At 33.3% G+C, this 18,550-nt stretch overlaps 1 protein-coding gene across 1 annotated transcript in view; it reads right to left on the bottom strand.

The window, feature by feature from the left end:
• Nucleotides 1-14,932, bottom strand: part of LOC127712483 (uncharacterized) — a 108,580-nt gene extending 93,648 nt beyond the window's left edge. Inside the window, exon 1 of the mRNA XM_052218946.1 lies at nt 14,748-14,932. Within this exon, the coding sequence (XP_052074906.1) occupies nt 14,748-14,805 (58 nt within the window). The 5' untranslated portion in view covers nt 14,806-14,932. The remainder of the gene's footprint in view (nt 1-14,747) is intronic.
• Between the last annotated feature and the right edge of the window lie 3,618 nt (nt 14,933-18,550).

The raw sequence follows: 18,550 nt of genomic DNA on the forward strand, positions 1-18,550 counted from the left end.
TTTATTGATGCCGTTTGGATGATGCACATTTAGTTCCTTTATCCAAAAGCTTTCCCGAACCTGTCGCTGGGCATCACTCCAGTGAATGTTCTGTTCAATCACTAGGATCTTCATGCGGTTAAAGTCATCAAGTGTGTGACCAGACTGTCTGAAATGCTGAGAAACTGGGAGAAGTGGCTTCTTAGAGATATCACTCCTATGGCCATTGAGGCGTTTGTGGAAAGGCTGCTTTGACTCACCAACATATTGGAGGCCACAAACCGAACATTCTAGAATGTAAATAACATTCATACTTTTGCAGTTAACATTGCAAAATATCTTATAGTTATTTTCGGTTGCCTTACTGTGAAAAGTTGATGAGTGATGCATCTGCAAATATTTCGGCTTAACAAATAGCCTTCTTCGGTGTCAATTATTTTAACAATACTGATAATATGTATAAAAATAGCTCAATAATACAGGTAAGTTTTGTTGCCTAAAAGCTATCATGGGAGGCTCGGGAAAAATCTTGGATAGTTTGGAATTCTTTTCAACTGTTTTCCAATGCTCACGAACGACACCGAAGATTTTCTTCCAAGATTTTTCCCGAGCCTCCCATGATAGCTTTAAGGCAACCCAATAGTCTGCGTAACCTGCTGGTGCGGGCTGAAGTGTCTGATAATAGAAGTACTTCTGGAGAATGTCGTTCGTGTGATGAAAAACGCTGCAAATGCTGCCTACAGATGCATCACTCATCAACTTTTCACAGTAAGGCAACCGAAAATAACTATAAGATATTTTGCAATGTTAACTGCAAAAGTATGAATGTTATTTACATTCTAGAATGTTCGGTTTGTGGCCTCCAATATGTTGGTGAGTCAAAGCAGCCTTTCCACAAACGCCTCAATGGCCATAGGAGTGATATCTCTAAGAAGCCACTTCTCCCAGTTTCTCAGCATTTCAGACAGTCTGGTCACACACTTGATGACTTTAACCGCATGAAGATCCTAGTGATTGAACAGAACATTCACTGGAGTGGTGCCCAGCGACAGGTTCGGGAAAGCTTTTGGATAAAGGAACTAAATGTGCATCATCCAAACGGCATCAATAAAAAATACTAAGTTTTATTTTTCACTCATTTTGGGTTGTAAATATACACAGTCACGTATATTTGAGTATTGAGTTTTGTTTTATATTATGATGTTCAGGATTTTGGATTAAATCAATAGACCAAAACTTACCTGTATTATTGAGCTATTTTTATACATATTATCAGTATTGTTAAAATAATTGACACCGAAGAAGGCTATTTGTTAAGCCGAAATATTTGTCAACACGATTTATTAACAACATCTTCGTATAATACCATCTTATATTAGTATCGTTGTGCAAATCTCTAGACTTATATAATTTTTTTCCTTATCTGCACAGTATCGTCTATTCTAGACGATCCGGTACATAGTAAATTTGCTGGTTGGTCCTTTTTATAGACTTCTATATATATATATATATATATATATATATATCAATATATGACACAATTACTTTTGTATTTTTAATTCATTTGCATTATGAAGTGTACACAAATTTGCAAAAAACAACAAATGAGATTTAAAATTTGCCAAAAATAAATATATAATAAAATAAATGTGGATAGTGTCCACATGTGGACACAGATGATACCTCCACTTGCATATCATTTAGTTATAAAGGGACATAACTGAAGAACCGTAAAAGTGACGCTACCCAAATTTGAACTTGATCTGAGTTTTGTGGTAATAAGCATTGTATGTAAGTCTCATAACATTTGGTTGAGGCTAACTTAAGTAGAGAACAGAAATTTAAAATTCAGCAATTTTTCTATTTGTAAACACGCATAACTCTAGAACAGTTGTGTATAAGTTTTATAACATTTGGTAGAGACAAACTAAAGTTAGAGAACGAAAACAAAAAATTCAGCAATTTTTATGTTTATAAAGGGACATAACTCAAGAATGGTAAAAGTGTCGCCACCAAATTATGTACTTTATCTGTATTATGTAGTAATGAGCATTGTGTATAAGTTTCATAACATTTGGTTGAGGCAAACTAAAGTTAGAAAACGGAAACAAAAAATTTGTACTTGATCTTAGTTTTGTGGTAATGAATATTGTGTATAGGTTTCATAATGTTTGGTTGGGGCAAACTTAAGTTACAGAATGGAAACTAAAAATTTTGCAATCTTTCGATTTATAAAGGGGCATAACTCAATAATGGTTAAAGTATCACTACCAAAATTCAACTTGATCTGTGTTTTATCAGTGGAAGTCAAAATTAAACATTGCATTGTATAAAGCATTGATTGTAGTTGATTCAACTTTAATCATGGACAAAGGAAGATAACTCCGATTTTAAAAATTACTTGATATTTAGAAAAAAATAAAAATTTAGCAATTTTTCCATTTATAAAGGGGCACAGCTCTAGAACGTTTAAAGTGACACCACCAAAATTCAAACTTGATCTGTGTTTTGTGGTAATAAGCATTGTGTATAAGTTTCATAACATTTGGTTGAGGCAAACTTAAGTTAGAGAACGGAAACTAAAAATTTTGCAATTTTTCCGTTTATAAAGGGGCATAACTCTAGAACAGTTAAAGTGACACCACCAAAATTCAAACTTGATCTGTGTTTTGTAGTAATAAGCATTGTGTATAATTTTCATAACATTTGGTTGAGGCAAACTCAAGTTAGAGAACGGAAACCAATTTTGGGATGTATGTATGTACGTACAGAGGGACAAGGGTAAAACTTAATGCCCCCACTGCTACGGCGGAGGCATAAAAACTTGTAAGGGGTTTCCTGGAACCATGTGTCTTGTCTGCAATTACTGCTGTCAGTGTAAAAGTGTAATGTTGACTTAAAATGTGAGTCCATTTATCAGTCAAATACAGATTTTCAATTGATAAAGGGGCATAACTCAATAATGGTTAAAGTGACACTACCGATATTCAACTTGATCTGCGTTTTATCAGTGTAAGTCAAAATTAAACATTGCATTATATAAAGCATTCATTGTAGTTGATTCAACTTTAATCATGGACAAAGGAAGATAACTCCAATTTTAAAATAACTTGATATTTAGAAGAAAATAAAAATTTTGTAATTTTTCCATTTAGAAAGGGCATAACTCTAGAACGGTTAAAGTGACGCCACCAAAATTCAAACTTGATCTGTGTTTTGTGGTAATAAGCATTGTGTATAAGTTTCATAACATTTGGTTGAGGCAAACTTAAGTTAGAGAATGGAAACTAAAAATTTAGCAATTTTTCCATTTATAAAGGGGCATAACTCTAGAACGGTTAAAGTGACGCCACCAAAATTCAAACTTGATCTGTGTTTTGTGGTAATAAGCATTGTGTATAAGTTTCATAACATTTGGTTGAGGCAAACTCAAGTTAGAGAATGGAAACCTATTTTGGGACGTACGTACAGACGGACAAGGGTAAAACTTAATGCTCCCACAGCTACGACGGGGGCATAAAAAAACTAAGTCCATTTAACAGAAAATATGGAAAAATGAAACTTAATATTTTCAATTTCTCTCCGGATTCTCTCTTTCATTTCAACTTTTCATTGATTACTCCTAGGGATATGGATCCCTCTAGAGTTTCTAATGCGGATACCTGGTGTGTTATTGCTACCCACATCTGTGTCTAGATAAATGTTGACATTTATTCTAGTTTCATATGATTTCTTCTTCTTCCAAAGATTGACTATATTGATGAGATTCTTCCAGAGGCAATAACAGTACATTAAGTAGTTACTAAAAAAATACAATTCTTAAAATGTTGGTGAGTCCTACCATTGTGAAATTCTCATGAAAGGAAATTCTTGTCAACTAAGATGCGTGATGAACAAGTATTTTTTTGAACTCACAACCTCAAAGTGTACATGTTACTGATCAATATAGATGAACTTCTTAAACCACTCTGCCACAAAGGCCCTTATGACAGTACTCATGGTAATCATAGTATGAATACAATATTAAAACTTGTCAATCTAATTTTCCAATCTATTCATTTATTTCATAAATCCTTAAATTTGTTTATCGTTTTTCTATCTTTTTCGTTTACTTATTGACATGATTGATAAGATATTTGATATCATCAGAGATATATTAAATGTCCTTTAACATGTTAAGTAAAACATATTACAAATAGTACAAATTATGTTTCTGACATATAAACTTCCTTCCTCATTAAGCATAGTAACGTTATTTCTTATCGTTTCAAGTGAAATTCACTTCACCTATTTCAGGGGTCATTTCCTTCAAACATGAATGTCAAAAACTACATGATCTTTGAAAATTGTTTTTATGCCTTTCACAGATATATATGTACAGTGTATCTCGTTGCTTATTGTCCAAAGATTCCTTTTGCCAGGTCTTGACCAGTGGTATTTGGTACTCAATTGTATCAAACTAGAAACTCTACTATAAACATGAGAAATAAAGTGAATGTTATAACGAGCTGCACCCATACTATTCTACTAGATTTATACGTATTTATCAAGCTGTGTTTATCTTTTAAGCTGTATTTTCATCTATACCCTTCCTGGAGTACACTTGAAGTGTCTTCCTCCTTAAAATTTACTTGATCATATCTTTTTAATATTTATAAAAATAAAAAAGTTTCCTTACACTAAAATGTTCATAAAAACTTTGTACAATTTTTCTTATACAGTAGCAAGACTTTTTTATGAAAATGGATCAGACTCCAACTGACGTATTTATCAAGCTGTGTTTATCTTTTAAGCTGTATTTTCATCTATACCCTTCCTAGAGTACACTTGAAGTGTCTTCCTCCTTAAAATTTACTTGATCATATCTTTTTAATATTTATAAAAATAAAAAAGTTTCCTTACACTAAAATGTTCATAAAAACTTTGTACAATTTTTCTTATACAGTAGCAAGACTTTTTTATGAAAATGGATCAGACTCCAACTGACTGGTTGCAAAGAATATTTCTTAAACAATGTAGAATATATGGTTTACCTATTATGTCTGTTTGTTTTGCTCAAACATTGTTGTCAATATAATGGAATTCTATGCGACGGTATTACAAGTGAGAGGATTAGATAGCTATAAAATCAGGTGTAATCCACCATTTTCTACATACGAAAATGCCTGTACCAAGTATGGAATATGACAGTTGTTTTCCATTCGTTTGATGTGTTTAAACTTTTGATTTTGCCATTTTATAAAGGAATTTCCATTTTGAATTTCCTTTAGAGTCCGGTATTTTTGTTATTTTGCTTTTTACACTGAACATTTAAATATGTGGAAATATAGATTGTGGGGGAAAAGATCAATAGGTGTGCAACTTCAATATAAAATCTACCCATGAAAAAGCAAGGCTCTAGGACTAAAACTGTGGGACAAGGAGGACTCAGTTGTTATAACAAAATTGGTACCATTTATCTAAACATTATGCTGAATAAGTTACCAAGTACCCAAGTCTGGACTGTTTAAACATAAAAAAATCATCATACAATTACATTGCATAATAGCAGGTGCATAAGTCAAACTAGTGTACAATCTTTCTGTGAAGTTTCAAGGATCTGGGTTAATTACTGCAGAGTTTGTCTTTTTTCTAATGTTTCAACTGGAGGATCGCTCACCAGAGTATATGTGCATCTTCAACAAAGCCCATTCTCCAATATCATAGACTAAAATATAATTCATGACTAAAATTCTCTTTTTTGCTGATCATTTTTGTTGTTTACAGTTTCTCTCTACCATAGTGACTAGTTTTAGCCAAAAATGCAAAACTGGTGAAAAATCAAAGCATCGTCGATGTTGTGATCCAGCCATATTAAATGCTAGTCTGATATTCATTCTGACCATACTTTTTTCAATATTTTTTTCTCTTTTCATTTCCAATCTTACTGTAAAATTTCTATGTTATTGTCCAAAGGGAGGGAATTTCGCAATATTGATGCAAATATTGATAGATACATTGTATATTGATAGATATTTTAGACTGTCAGATTTTTTTTTATAAATATTTGCAATCTAATGGTATTGACAGGAATAGAAAAGGAAATCTTCAAACAAGTCATATTTATTTTTAATTTGCCATTTATAGGAACTGGCTTAATAATTTCCAGAAAGAGGCCTTGAAAATGCACTTTCTCAACAACAATAAAATGCTCCGCTGGGGCGCAGCTTGATACGACCGCAGAGGTCAAACCCTGAACAGTTGGGGCAAGTATGGACACAACATTCAAGCTTGATACAGCACTGAATTTGGATTGTAATTAAATGTGGTCTAAGAACTTAAAATTTTTTTAATTTAACTATTCAAACCATATCATTATTATTTGCTTTTATATATAAATCAGAAATAACCAATTTAAAATGGGCAATTTTAAAGAAAAAAAAGGAAAATAAAATCCCCCCCCCCCCAAATTTTTTAAAACCCCCTTATGATTCATCACCCCAAAACTCAATCCCAGCCTTCCCTTTGTGGTATGGTACCTTGCAGTACAATTTCAGAGATATCCATACACTTGAACACAAGTTATTGTCTGGAAACTAGAAAAATGCTTGTTTTTTTGCCCCTTTTTGGCCCCAAATTGCTAAACGTTTAGGGCAATTACCCCCAAACTCAAACCCAGCTTTCCCTTTGTGATATGGAACCTTGTAGTACAATTTCATAAAGATCCATACACTTACACACAAGTTATTGTCCTGAAACTAGAAAAATGCTTGTTTTTTGCCCCTTTTTGGCCCATAATTCCTAAAATTTTGAGGCAATTACCCCCAAAATCAATCCCAGCCTTCCCTTAGTGGTATGGTACCTTGCAGTACAATGTCAGAGAGATCCATACACTAACACACAAGTTATGTCTGGAAGTTACAATAAAATGCTCTGCAGGGCGCAGCTTGATACGACCGCAGAGGTCAAACCCTGAACAGTTGGGGCAAGTATGGACACAACATTCAAGCTTGATACAGCTCTGAATTTGGATTGTGATTAAATATTTGACACAGCATAGGTTTCTGACACAGAATGAATGTGGTCTAAGAACTTAAAAATTTTAAATTGGACATTCACCTATTATGGTCCAATATCCAAAATCTAAATACATGGTTAGATTCAGCATATCAAAGAACCCCAAGAATTCAATTTTTGATGAAATCAAACAAAGTTTCATTTTGGACCCTTTTGACCTCAATGTGGACCAAGTTGATAACGGGGCCCAAAAATCAAAAATCTAAATACATGGTTAGATTCAGCATATCAAAGAACCCCATATATTCAATTTTTGTTGAAATCAAACAAAGCAATTACCCCCAAACTCAATTCCAGCTTTCCCTTTGTGATATGGAACCTTGTAGTACAATTTCAGAAATATCCAAACACTTACATACAAGTTATTGTCATGAAACTAGAAAAATGCTTGTTTTTGGCCTCTTTTTTTGGCCCCTAATTCCTAAAATTTTGAGGCAATTACCCCCAAAATCAATCCCAGCATTCCCTGTGTGATATGGAACCTTGTGGTACAATGTCAGAGAGATCCATACACTTGAACACAAGTTATTGTCTGGAAGCTAGAAAAATGCTTATTTTTGGACCCTTTTTGGACCCTTATTCCTAAACGTTTCAGGCAATAACCCCCAAACTGAATTCCAGCTTTCCCTTTGTGATATGGAACCTTGTAGTACAATTTCAAAAAGATCCATACACTTTCACACAAGTTATATATTGTCATGAAACTAGAAAAATGCTTGTTTTTTGCCCCTTTTTTGGCCCCTAATTCCTAATATTTTGAGGCAATTACCCACAAAATCAATCCCAGCATTCCCTTTGTGATATGGAACCTTGTGGTACAATGTCAGAGAGATCCATACACTAACACACAAGTTATGTCTGGAAGTTACAGAAATGCTTATTTTTGGCCCCTTTTTGGCCCCTAGTTCCTTAACTGTTGGTACCATAACCCCCAAAATCAATCCCAACCTTCCTTTTGTGGTATTGAACCTTATGGTAAAATTTCATAGAGATCCATTCACTTAAACTAAAGTTAGAGTGCAAAAACCAATGTGTCTTCGGACGAGGACCAAGACAACGACGCCAAAGTCATACCAATATACGACCGCAAACGTATAAAAATTACTTGATTTTTAGAAGAAAATAAAAATTTTGCAATTTTTCCATTTATAAAGGGCCATAACTCTAGAACAATTAAATTGACGCCACCAAAATTCAAACTTGATCTGTGTTTTGTGGTAATCAGCATTGTGTATAAGTTTCATAACATTTGGTTGAGGCAAACTTAAGTTAGAGAACGGAAACCAATTTTGGGACGTACAGACGTACGGACGGACGTACGTACAGACAAGGGTAAAACTTAATGCCCCCTCCGCTATGGCGGGGGCATAAAGAGAGATTTTCTAAATTTTACTTTTATGAATATATTCTTATAACGTTACAGTGACATAAACTCTCAATAAAAAAACGAATGTATCTTCCAATTTGTTTTTTCTCATCTGATTGTAAAAACAAATAAATGTCTCCTCCTTTAACAAAAAAGGAAAACCATGGCGACGACTATTATAACCAAACTTGCAGTGTGGCCGAAACGTCTTGCATCTAGACTAACTTGGGACCTGTGTGTAAGAAAAAGAAGGAAGAGCTCTAACAGGTTGGCACTTGGGAGAAGGTCCTCAAAAATAGGTATTATCCCAATTAATGGATAATATACCCCTAAAGGTGTAACAATTAAGAGTGATAAAAAATTGAACTTTGTATTAAGTGAAAATGCTGTCATGCACAAATATTGAAGTAAAAGGCAACATTTTGAACACCAACACCACAACTGAAATATCATCTATTCTGGATGAAAGTAAATTGCCATCAAAAATTTATTTTTAGAGGCCATTAACTATTGTTCAATTCTAACTAGAACAATAGTCTCAAAGTAACAAGAGTGCACACGCTGAAATGTCTCGCCTACTTTACTGACCATTGATTATGTGTTGAGTCCTAAAAAGTCCTTTACTACAAGCAGTCAAGGGTGCTACTTAAACAAGTGATTTCATCATCACTTATTTCAGTGATTTGATAAATTCAGTTATCACCTATTTAAGTGATTTTAGTGTTTTCTTTGATCTTCAAATGCTAATTTCATTGATTTTCCATATTTTCACAATCTTTTCTATAATTTTCCTACATAAATCAATTATCCCTTTTTCTTTGTATATTAATTTCACCAGTGCGCTTAGTGCACTAAAGCTTTTAAAAGTACCCTTGGGAATTTTTCAGTAATCAAAAATTCATTAACTACTCTTACTATCAGACAAAGATCAACAATATTAGGTAACCTGATTGGTTTTCTTAAGAGTTAGAATGATCTACTTCAATGTTATGACCTAATCTACAAACTATTCCAGTTTTTGCATATTTTAAAAAAATTGTAAAAGTGCCAGGCTTATCAAGCAAAAGACATTTTCTGCATATACATAGTTGTTTTTTCAATGAAATTGTTGTCTTTTTACCAATAAAAAAATCAAGCTTGTGGGAAAAATATCAAGAAAATGTTATAAACACTTATTAAAGTGATTACATTTTAACTTCTAAAATTACTTGTTTCAGTGATTTTAAAAAGTCTGTGTGAAAATTTTTAATATTTCACAGCCAAAATCACTTGAGGGAGTGATTCTGAAATCACTTGTTTAAGTAGTACCCCTGACTGACAAGTATCACATAAACTTAACATGATCCAAGAAAATGAGGTCAAGGTCAGATAAACCAAACCGGAAATACATGTACGCCTTACAATCATTCCATACACCAAATAAAGTTGACCTATTGCTTATAGTTTCTAAGAAACAAACTTAACCATGAAAACTTAACATTGACCAATGAACCATGAAAATGAGGTCAAGGTCAGATGAACCATACCAGACAGACATGTTCACCTTACAATCAATCTATGCATTAAATATAGTTGACATATTGCTTATAGTATCTAAGAAACAAACTTAATAATGAAAACTTAACATTGACTAATGTACCATGAACATGAGGTTAAGGTCAGATGATACCTGCCAGACAGACATATTCACCTTACAATCATTCCATACACCAAATATAGTTGAACTATTGCTTAATAGTTTAAGAAAAACAGCCCAAAACATAAAAACTTAACAAGTAGTGACTGAGCAATGAACCATGAAAATGAGGTCAAGGTCAGATGACAGACTGACATGTACATCATAAAATATTTCCATACACCAAATATAGTTGACCTATTGCATATATCTATACTATTAAATGAGAAGACTTCATTTTGTGTGTCGCTCCTCTTCCTTCCACAATAAATTAATCATCATGCCTCTGTGTCCTATAAGTACCATGCATAGTCGCATTTGTCATCCTCGCTTATGATTATTCTGTTTGTGTTATTTTGGGAGGAAAACGAAAATAAAGGCGTCCAGATATTATTTCCGTCTTCGGACGGACTTTTAAGTCATAGACAAAACTTCCGTTTAGGACTGTTTTAAAATTACATAATTTTCATAAGTACTTGGGGACAGGACAATTATTTTCGCTTTTTTCTGTATACTATGATCATTAATATACTATAAATAAAGTGCATTTGATATAGAGAGTCTCTATATAATATATCAGTGACCGCCGTGGATATTCAACTTGGAATTGATAGTAAATAGCAAATACACTTTAGTTATAAAAACGTCAAAATAATTGAAATTAATAGAAAACAAAAAATAGCGGACTTTGGAAAAAAGGGGGAGGGCTAAAAAAAATTGTCCTTTCCCCAAGTACCTATGACTTTTGATACCTTTCCTGAAGTTCTCGAGTCATAAAATCTTTTACAAAAATATATCCTACTACAGTTTACATACTTTCAACCACGCTCTAAATGCCCGCAATTTCACAAGTGTGTTCTAGCATCTATAATACTAAAATAACGAGGTCTAATTTGTTAGCTGTCATGGGGTAAAAACGACGAATCAAAGAATTCAACTTTATATATAACTAATATAGGACAATGGTGTTGATTAAAAATTACACCATTCCAGGCCCTTTTGTTTTCCACTTAATTAATATGACCAATAATTAACAAGTTCCGGGTCGAATCCGATACCAATACCAATAGTATATGTCACCTGATACCTATTACATAATCTGTATGTTCCGCCTCTGTCAGGCGCACCACCAAACGGTGTATTTGGAATTTGCACATGTAGTTTCCGTTTATATTATTTTAATCAGCATGACTTTATAAGATGATAATACGTATACTAAAAATCCAGACTAAAAAAATATACAGCGAAGGTAGTTTCCAATTTGTTAGCCAGCATGACGTAAAAACGGTGAATCAAAGAATCAAACTTTATATATAAATAATATAGGACAATGGCGTTGATTAAAAATTACACCATTCCAGGCCCTTTTGTTTTCCAAATAATTAATATTACCAATAATTAACAAGTTCCAGATCAACGGGTTCAAACAGAAAGATTTTGAGAGCAGAGAAAACTGTGCATCTTATAATCAGCATGACTTTATTAGATGACAATACAAATACTAAAAATCCAGGAAAAATAAGGCTTATATATAATTAGAAACTTTGATTCAGTCACGGACCCGCGGATGTCGTGGGTGTGTTCTAGTAGTATTAAAGAATAAAAGACCAAAACACAAAAACTTAACTTTAACCACTGAACCATGAAAATGAGATCAAGGTCAGATGACACCTGCCAGTTGAACAGGTGTTTACAATCATTCCATACACCAAATATACATGTAGTAGACCTATTGCTTACAATGTATAGTATCTGAGATATGGACTTGACCACGAAAACTTAACCTTGTTCACTGATATATGAAATGAGGTTGAGGTCAGATGAAAACTGTCTGACAGGCACTAGGACCTTGCAAGGTACGCACATACTAAATATTGTTATCCTATTACTCATAAAAAGAGAGAAATTAACATTAAAAAAAATCTTAACTTTTTTTCAAGTAGTCACTGAACCATGAAAATGAGGTCAAGGGCAATGGGCATATGACTGATGGAAACTTCATAACATAAGGCATCTATATATATAAAGTATGAAGCATCCAGGTCTTCCACCAATTTTTGCGGTCGTATAAAAACACAAAATTTATCCGAGATTCATGCCTGTTTCATCACCTGTAAAGTCATATTTAAGTTATTTATATGAAAAAGTTTCTATATTTTAATATGATATATAAAAGCTCTTATAAATTATCTCAATCACTGGTTTAAATTAATGGAATGCTGATTTTCTTACAATGAGGCCAATGAATTGGTAAAGATTTCCTGTCCGTCTTATAATCATGTAATTATAATTATATTTGTACAATTCATTGTTAACCAAACTTTAAAAGTAATCTCACGCAATCAAGCCTAATTATTCTACCACATTGAATATGTATGAAGCCATTAGACATCATGATACATCAAGTCGAATTATGTTATGAACTTTACGGCAATGGAATCATCCCGAATGGGAATGGTGATTCTGGCGACCGGAATCACTTGTGATTTATCTCTTTCGATATGATAGCTTCCATCAGACAGCATGTCAATCAATGAATAAACTCATCTTAAAACCAGAATAAAAATTGAATTTAGATTTCGTCTGATCAATAAAAGAATCGTTCATGTTTTAAACTTTTGTAAGTTTTGAAAGTTTGATACATGTATGTTGATTCTACTTGTCCGACGCCTATGTCTACTTGTCCCGGACAATCGGACAAATAATAATGTCAAGCCCTGTATGATCATCCAATTGATAAAAAACACAGTAATTGATTTGTTGACATGTGAAGAAATCAACTATAACCGTGAATAGACGATATTCCAATAGATTATGCAGACATTTGTAGGCTTCAAATATGTCCCCATAAATTACAGTATCTGAAGTCCATCAAATTTGGGCTACTACGAATCAGGGACTTTATATACATGTAAAATCCCTGTACGAATGCAACATAATTTGATCTAATAAATGGGAAAAAATAACTCATATCCTTAAAAAAAATATTTTTTATTGTTGAATATTTCACAAACAAATCCCCAAACATGTTGGAGAGGTTTTGGAATTGTACATTACTTGATTCCAGCCCATTAAGATATTTAACTGACACTAGTGCACTTTGGTAAACGGATAGAAAGTCACAGGACAGAAAGTCACAAATTTGATAGTCCTGACAAAAAGTCACAAATAATTTGTTTAGAATTGTTTGAATATATAAGAGAAAGTTCTTGAAATAATTTCTTATATTTCATATACTCATTTAACAGTTGAGGAAATCGTTCATAAGCCTTGATAAATGAAGATTTATCAAATTTTAAACATTCAAAGGATATATTTCTTGACACCATGACGCCATTTAAGTACCAAGTCACTTTGACAAATTGTTTTCTTAACAATTATATGATCATTATTGGGTTTTCAGACCTGCCAACTTCTGAAAATCCCCATGGGGGATTTAGTGTGCGACCAGATTTTTAAGGGTTAACATTTTTGCGGCGTTTCTTTGTGCACTGTTATATACTCTTGAAATAGTCGCATATCTCTTCTTTTTTTTCTTTTGGTATACTGATGAGCTAACAAGCCTTGATTTCTTTTATTTGCATGATTCTTGTACTTGTTAATTGGCAAAATAACTGAAGAATAGAGAAAAATGGCCTAATAAAATAAAGGATACAAATAGAAGACCTCCCTTTTCCCCCTCCAAAGACCTTTTTATCTTTCCACCATGCCTCAAAAGACCTAAACCTAAATGTCCTAAAGTTAGAAGGATGGAAACAAGATCTTGAGTTAGTTATCAGTATTGAGAAAATGGATAAAATTTGAGTTATCTTTCTCTGTATTGAAAGGTGCTCGGCGGAGGCTTATACACAGTAGAAGTGAATACAATATGGCGTTGATTTTAAAACAGAACTGGACAGAAACACGTCTGATTACAAAAATTTTCACGGATTTCAAGATAAACGATGTTCATAATGAGTTCATTACAGTTTTTGTCTTTCAGTTAATTACATTTTTGTCATGATACTACGGTAAACGTTGCAAATTGTGATCGTATGCTAAATTGATTTAAATTGAAATGCCGACTGATCGATTCTTTTTACAAATTAATTAATTTTTAGGATCTTTATGACCCATCGGATAAGCAGATTACCTGTGACAATAGATTATGACACCTATTGTGACGGTTGATTAACTTGGGGTCATAAACTTGTCATAAATATTTCGCCAGGTAAAATTATAGATTTACAGAAATTGATCAGAAAAACTTCAAAATCTGTAACCATTACAATTATTGCGGGTAGATTTTGTGAAAATTGGGATTTTGACTTGTTTTACGATCCCCGTATGGGAATTCGGGTTAAGTCATGAAAATCGGGATGATATCGCCAAAATCGGGATAGTTGGCAGTTCTGGGTTTTTTCAGAATAAATTGTGTTTACAAAGTTGCTTTATATATAATAATTCAATAAAAATACAATTCATGTTTTTCAAAATTAGTGTTTTCTTATTCAAAGAAAAATAATCTCAAAACTGAATTGTGACTTTTTGTCCTGTGACTTTTTTCTAGGACTTTTTGTCCTGTTACTTTCTGTCCTACATTCGAAGATGTCATTACTCATATTCATAACTTTATCGAGCGCTAAAATGGCGATACCATGCATTTGTCAGCTTGTTTTGTATGTTTCATACCTATGGCTGAAAACGCTAAACATAAGAACTGCACTACAAAAATGATTGGTTCCCGCATTTTGTTAATCCAGAACACCCTTTTGCTTCACTGCTTTTGGAATTTCTTTAAATTACTACTTTCGCTATTATTAAAGGGAATGACAGCATAGACTGGTTTCCTGTCCTTTATCTGTTTGGCTCTGAGATACCCGTATGTTGCAAGGGAGAGGACCAGCCTCTCTCATTCGAACCTCTCCGTTTTTATCTATAACTTTCTGGGAAATATCAGAGAGTTTCGAACAAGTTGCTTTTAAAAAAAAAAAGACAATAGTGAACCGTAGAACTTTTTTATTCTAAGTATTAATTCAACTGAATAAGAAATTATATATCAGTATTTGCATGGTCATGTGTGTGGAAGATAATATTTTCTTTTTATTGTAAACCATTACAATTTTGGCATGTTGAGAGAAGTGTTAAAAGTAAAGCAATGAGGAAAAAAATAGATTCCCAGACGTATAATTTCTTAAAGAATGATAATGATTCAAAACATGGGGGACACATGTACCTTCTTCCAAAAATTCATAAAATTAATCTAGAAGTAAGTAATGAGGCATTGCGAACTGGTCAGCTAGCAGGACACATTAATGTTCGTTACCGACCAATCATCAATAAATGCAACTCTCCCGCGAGAGATACTTTACTTGATCCATAGAATTAATCTATGCTTGATCTAATTATAAAACCATTATTGAAGAGGCATAACTTTTACATTCAACTGAGATAAAAAGATTCCATCAATAAAATAGAGTCACACGAGGTAAAAAAAGAATGCATTCTTATTGCCTATAGATGATGTACGTCAAGGTACACAAATATGATCATTGATAATTAAGAAGAAATTGAACGCATTAGAATTAATTGACACACAGGAGAATATACTTTAAAGATTCTCAACAAAATAGATTTAACTGCATTTGTTAAATTAATTCTTAGAAACAATGAATTTGAGTTGAATGGACTGTTATACAAACACATTATAGGAGCGCCCATGGGTGGTATATTTTCACCAACATGCACAGATCTGCATCTGTCTGTCCTATTCATTAAAATCTTAGATAAGTTCCAATGGAGAGAAAACATCAAATTACACTGTCAATAGAGATGACGGTTTTATGGTCTTCACAGGCAAATTAGAGCAAGTTGAAGATTTCTTTAACCTAGCAAACGAAATTGACCATCTACTTTAGTTCTAATATGAGGTGTCGACATCTAGTATGACCTATTTAGAGGGTGGTAAAGGGTTATTTTCGTGCAACGTTTTCGGCCTTTTTATTTCACGTAATTTCGTGTTTCGACGTTTTATTTCTCGTTTTCTCTTGTTTGGTTCGACGTGCGTGCTTCGTGTTTTCCCTTAATTATTTTCCGTGTTTCGTGTCGGTACTCGGTTTCTCGTGCTTGTCCCGCATTTGATTAAAAAGTAAACTTTGGCCGGGACTAATTCAAAGTCAGCCCAGATATTGTTTTAAATTATAAACTAATAGACCACTTTCGAGTTCATCCTTCACCGGAAAAAACTCGTCAATTATGCGCGCCTTTATGACGTCATTTACGGTAGACTCTACGTATCACTAGCCTAGGGTAGTATGAATATTCATGAGTTTTATGAAGCAACGCTGGATACGAGATCACGTCATTGGCGCGATTATCTAATTTCACAGAACTATCAGCAAGCGGAAAACAAAAATATGTTCAGAAGTTCTTAGATATTTCCCAAGATGTAGGGCATATATCACTGGAACAGAGACGATACCAAAATAAGTATTTTGAATACTGAATCAGCTTTAGATATTGTGCACAAACACGGCATCTAGGCACTCAAAAGACGATTATTTAAAGGGGGGAGTTACACGCAACGAATGCATACGAGGGCTACCCTATGTGTTACATATGAAAACATACAGAAGAGCTATATTAAACCAGCGACAGTAACAGATCCAAATTTTCATTAGGAAGGGGGAGTGGGGCTGCTCCAGTCAATGGCATAGGGACTTCAGTCTTGACTACGGGTCAAATATATACATGTAATATACATTATAGCGCGTCAATCGTCTACATGCATTTAAAAAAAACGTATGCCCCTACTGTAGACGATTTATTGGCTATATATCTTATCTGTAGTCCAGTCCCTATATATGCTCCAGTCATGCCTGGGTGATTCCCTATATATCCACCAATTTTCCCTACAAGAGGGGGGTCCAATGCACCCTGCTCACCCCCTAAATCAGTGTTTGAGAGACACATATTCACTTGTATATATGTCTCAGAATAAACCAATGTAAAACCAAACCTTAGCCTAACTCAATTACTGATTAGACCAATAATTATGATGTCTTGAAAGACTATTTTATTTTTTTTTGTCATAATTATCTGGACTACTGCTACCTATGATCCCATCATTAACATATGGTCGAAAGGGGTGGGGCAAGGGTGTTTATTTCATCTTGCACACAGGTACAGGGTTTGTACAGACATCTGGCTGTTGTAAACCAGACACCCCATTCATATGCATTTATTGTACATGTATTTTTGTTTGCAAGAATCTGTACATATATACCCGTTGTTCATATAAATTTCAGAAGAAAATCATTACCCATTGATCCATAAATATATATTTTCCAAGCTATCGTAAATATAAACTATGACATCTTTAGATGTAACTAAAAACCTGGGTTCTTTCATATTATTGAACAAAAACATCAGTACACAATTTTACAGACATCTAAGATTATCATAACATTTAAACATGCTATCTGGTTACTAACTTTAACTGATTTTATAAATTTTTTGTAGTAATCCTTGCATTCTGTTTATTTTTAAAGGAATTCATTGACCATACAAAGGAATATATGTTTGTTTGCCCTAACCCTACCTGCATGTACTCAAAACATAGCTGCCTACCCAAATTCTTTTATTGTTCTGATGTGAAAAAGTTTTCTTTTAATCTGATAGGCATGAAGACTAAAAAACATCTGACACTTCAATTTCCCTTTGCTGTGAGAAAAAAGAAAATGCCTACCAACCTACCCACTGTCTCTAAAATGTACTTTTGGGTAGGGTAAGGGCTAACTAAAATATTTATAAGTGTAGCCTTACAAATGTGACATCAAAATTTATCAGTGTAAAAATTATTTCAGGTTTAAATAGTCTTCTTGAAAACTTGGACATAATGACGTAAAAATCTGCTAAGAGGTGTGCAAATTGAGCAGGGGATGCCCCACAAACCCTTTCTGTTAGTTAACATTTACAGTGTCCAGTTATGTACCCGTTTAAGTTTATTCTGTCCTTTTAAATTTGTGAATAAAGGAAGTATCTTTATTAATAATTTATATATATATATGCTCTTATTATGTTCAAAACAACCTGATTACTTTTTGTTTAGTTCTAAGTAAAAACTAGGAGTAAGGGAATTTTCTGCTAATGGAATTTAGACATTTTTTTTTAAATTTCAACCTAAGGTCAAATATATAAATTTCACTTGTCCACTTAATCATGTTAATATGAAAAACTAAAGTGCAAGGAGTATTTATTTATCTACATTTCTTGTTTCAGCAATTGCTGTACCTTTCCAGTTACTTATTATGTGTTGTGTATTAATTTGACTATAACACTTTTGAGTGACTGGATAGGTTGATAATATTCATCAATTGAAAAAGAAACTGGAGAGATTGGTAATAGTTTTAGACAGCGGCAATTGAAGGTACACAAATTTAGGTTGTCATATAATCAGCCTACAAAGTCATATCAATAGCCCAGGCTAGTGGTCA

This window comes from Mytilus californianus, unplaced genomic scaffold (assembly GCF_021869535.1).
Source record: "Mytilus californianus isolate M0D057914Y unplaced genomic scaffold, xbMytCali1.0.p SCAF_8, whole genome shotgun sequence".
Classification (NCBI taxonomy): domain Eukaryota; kingdom Metazoa; phylum Mollusca; class Bivalvia; order Mytilida; family Mytilidae; genus Mytilus; species Mytilus californianus.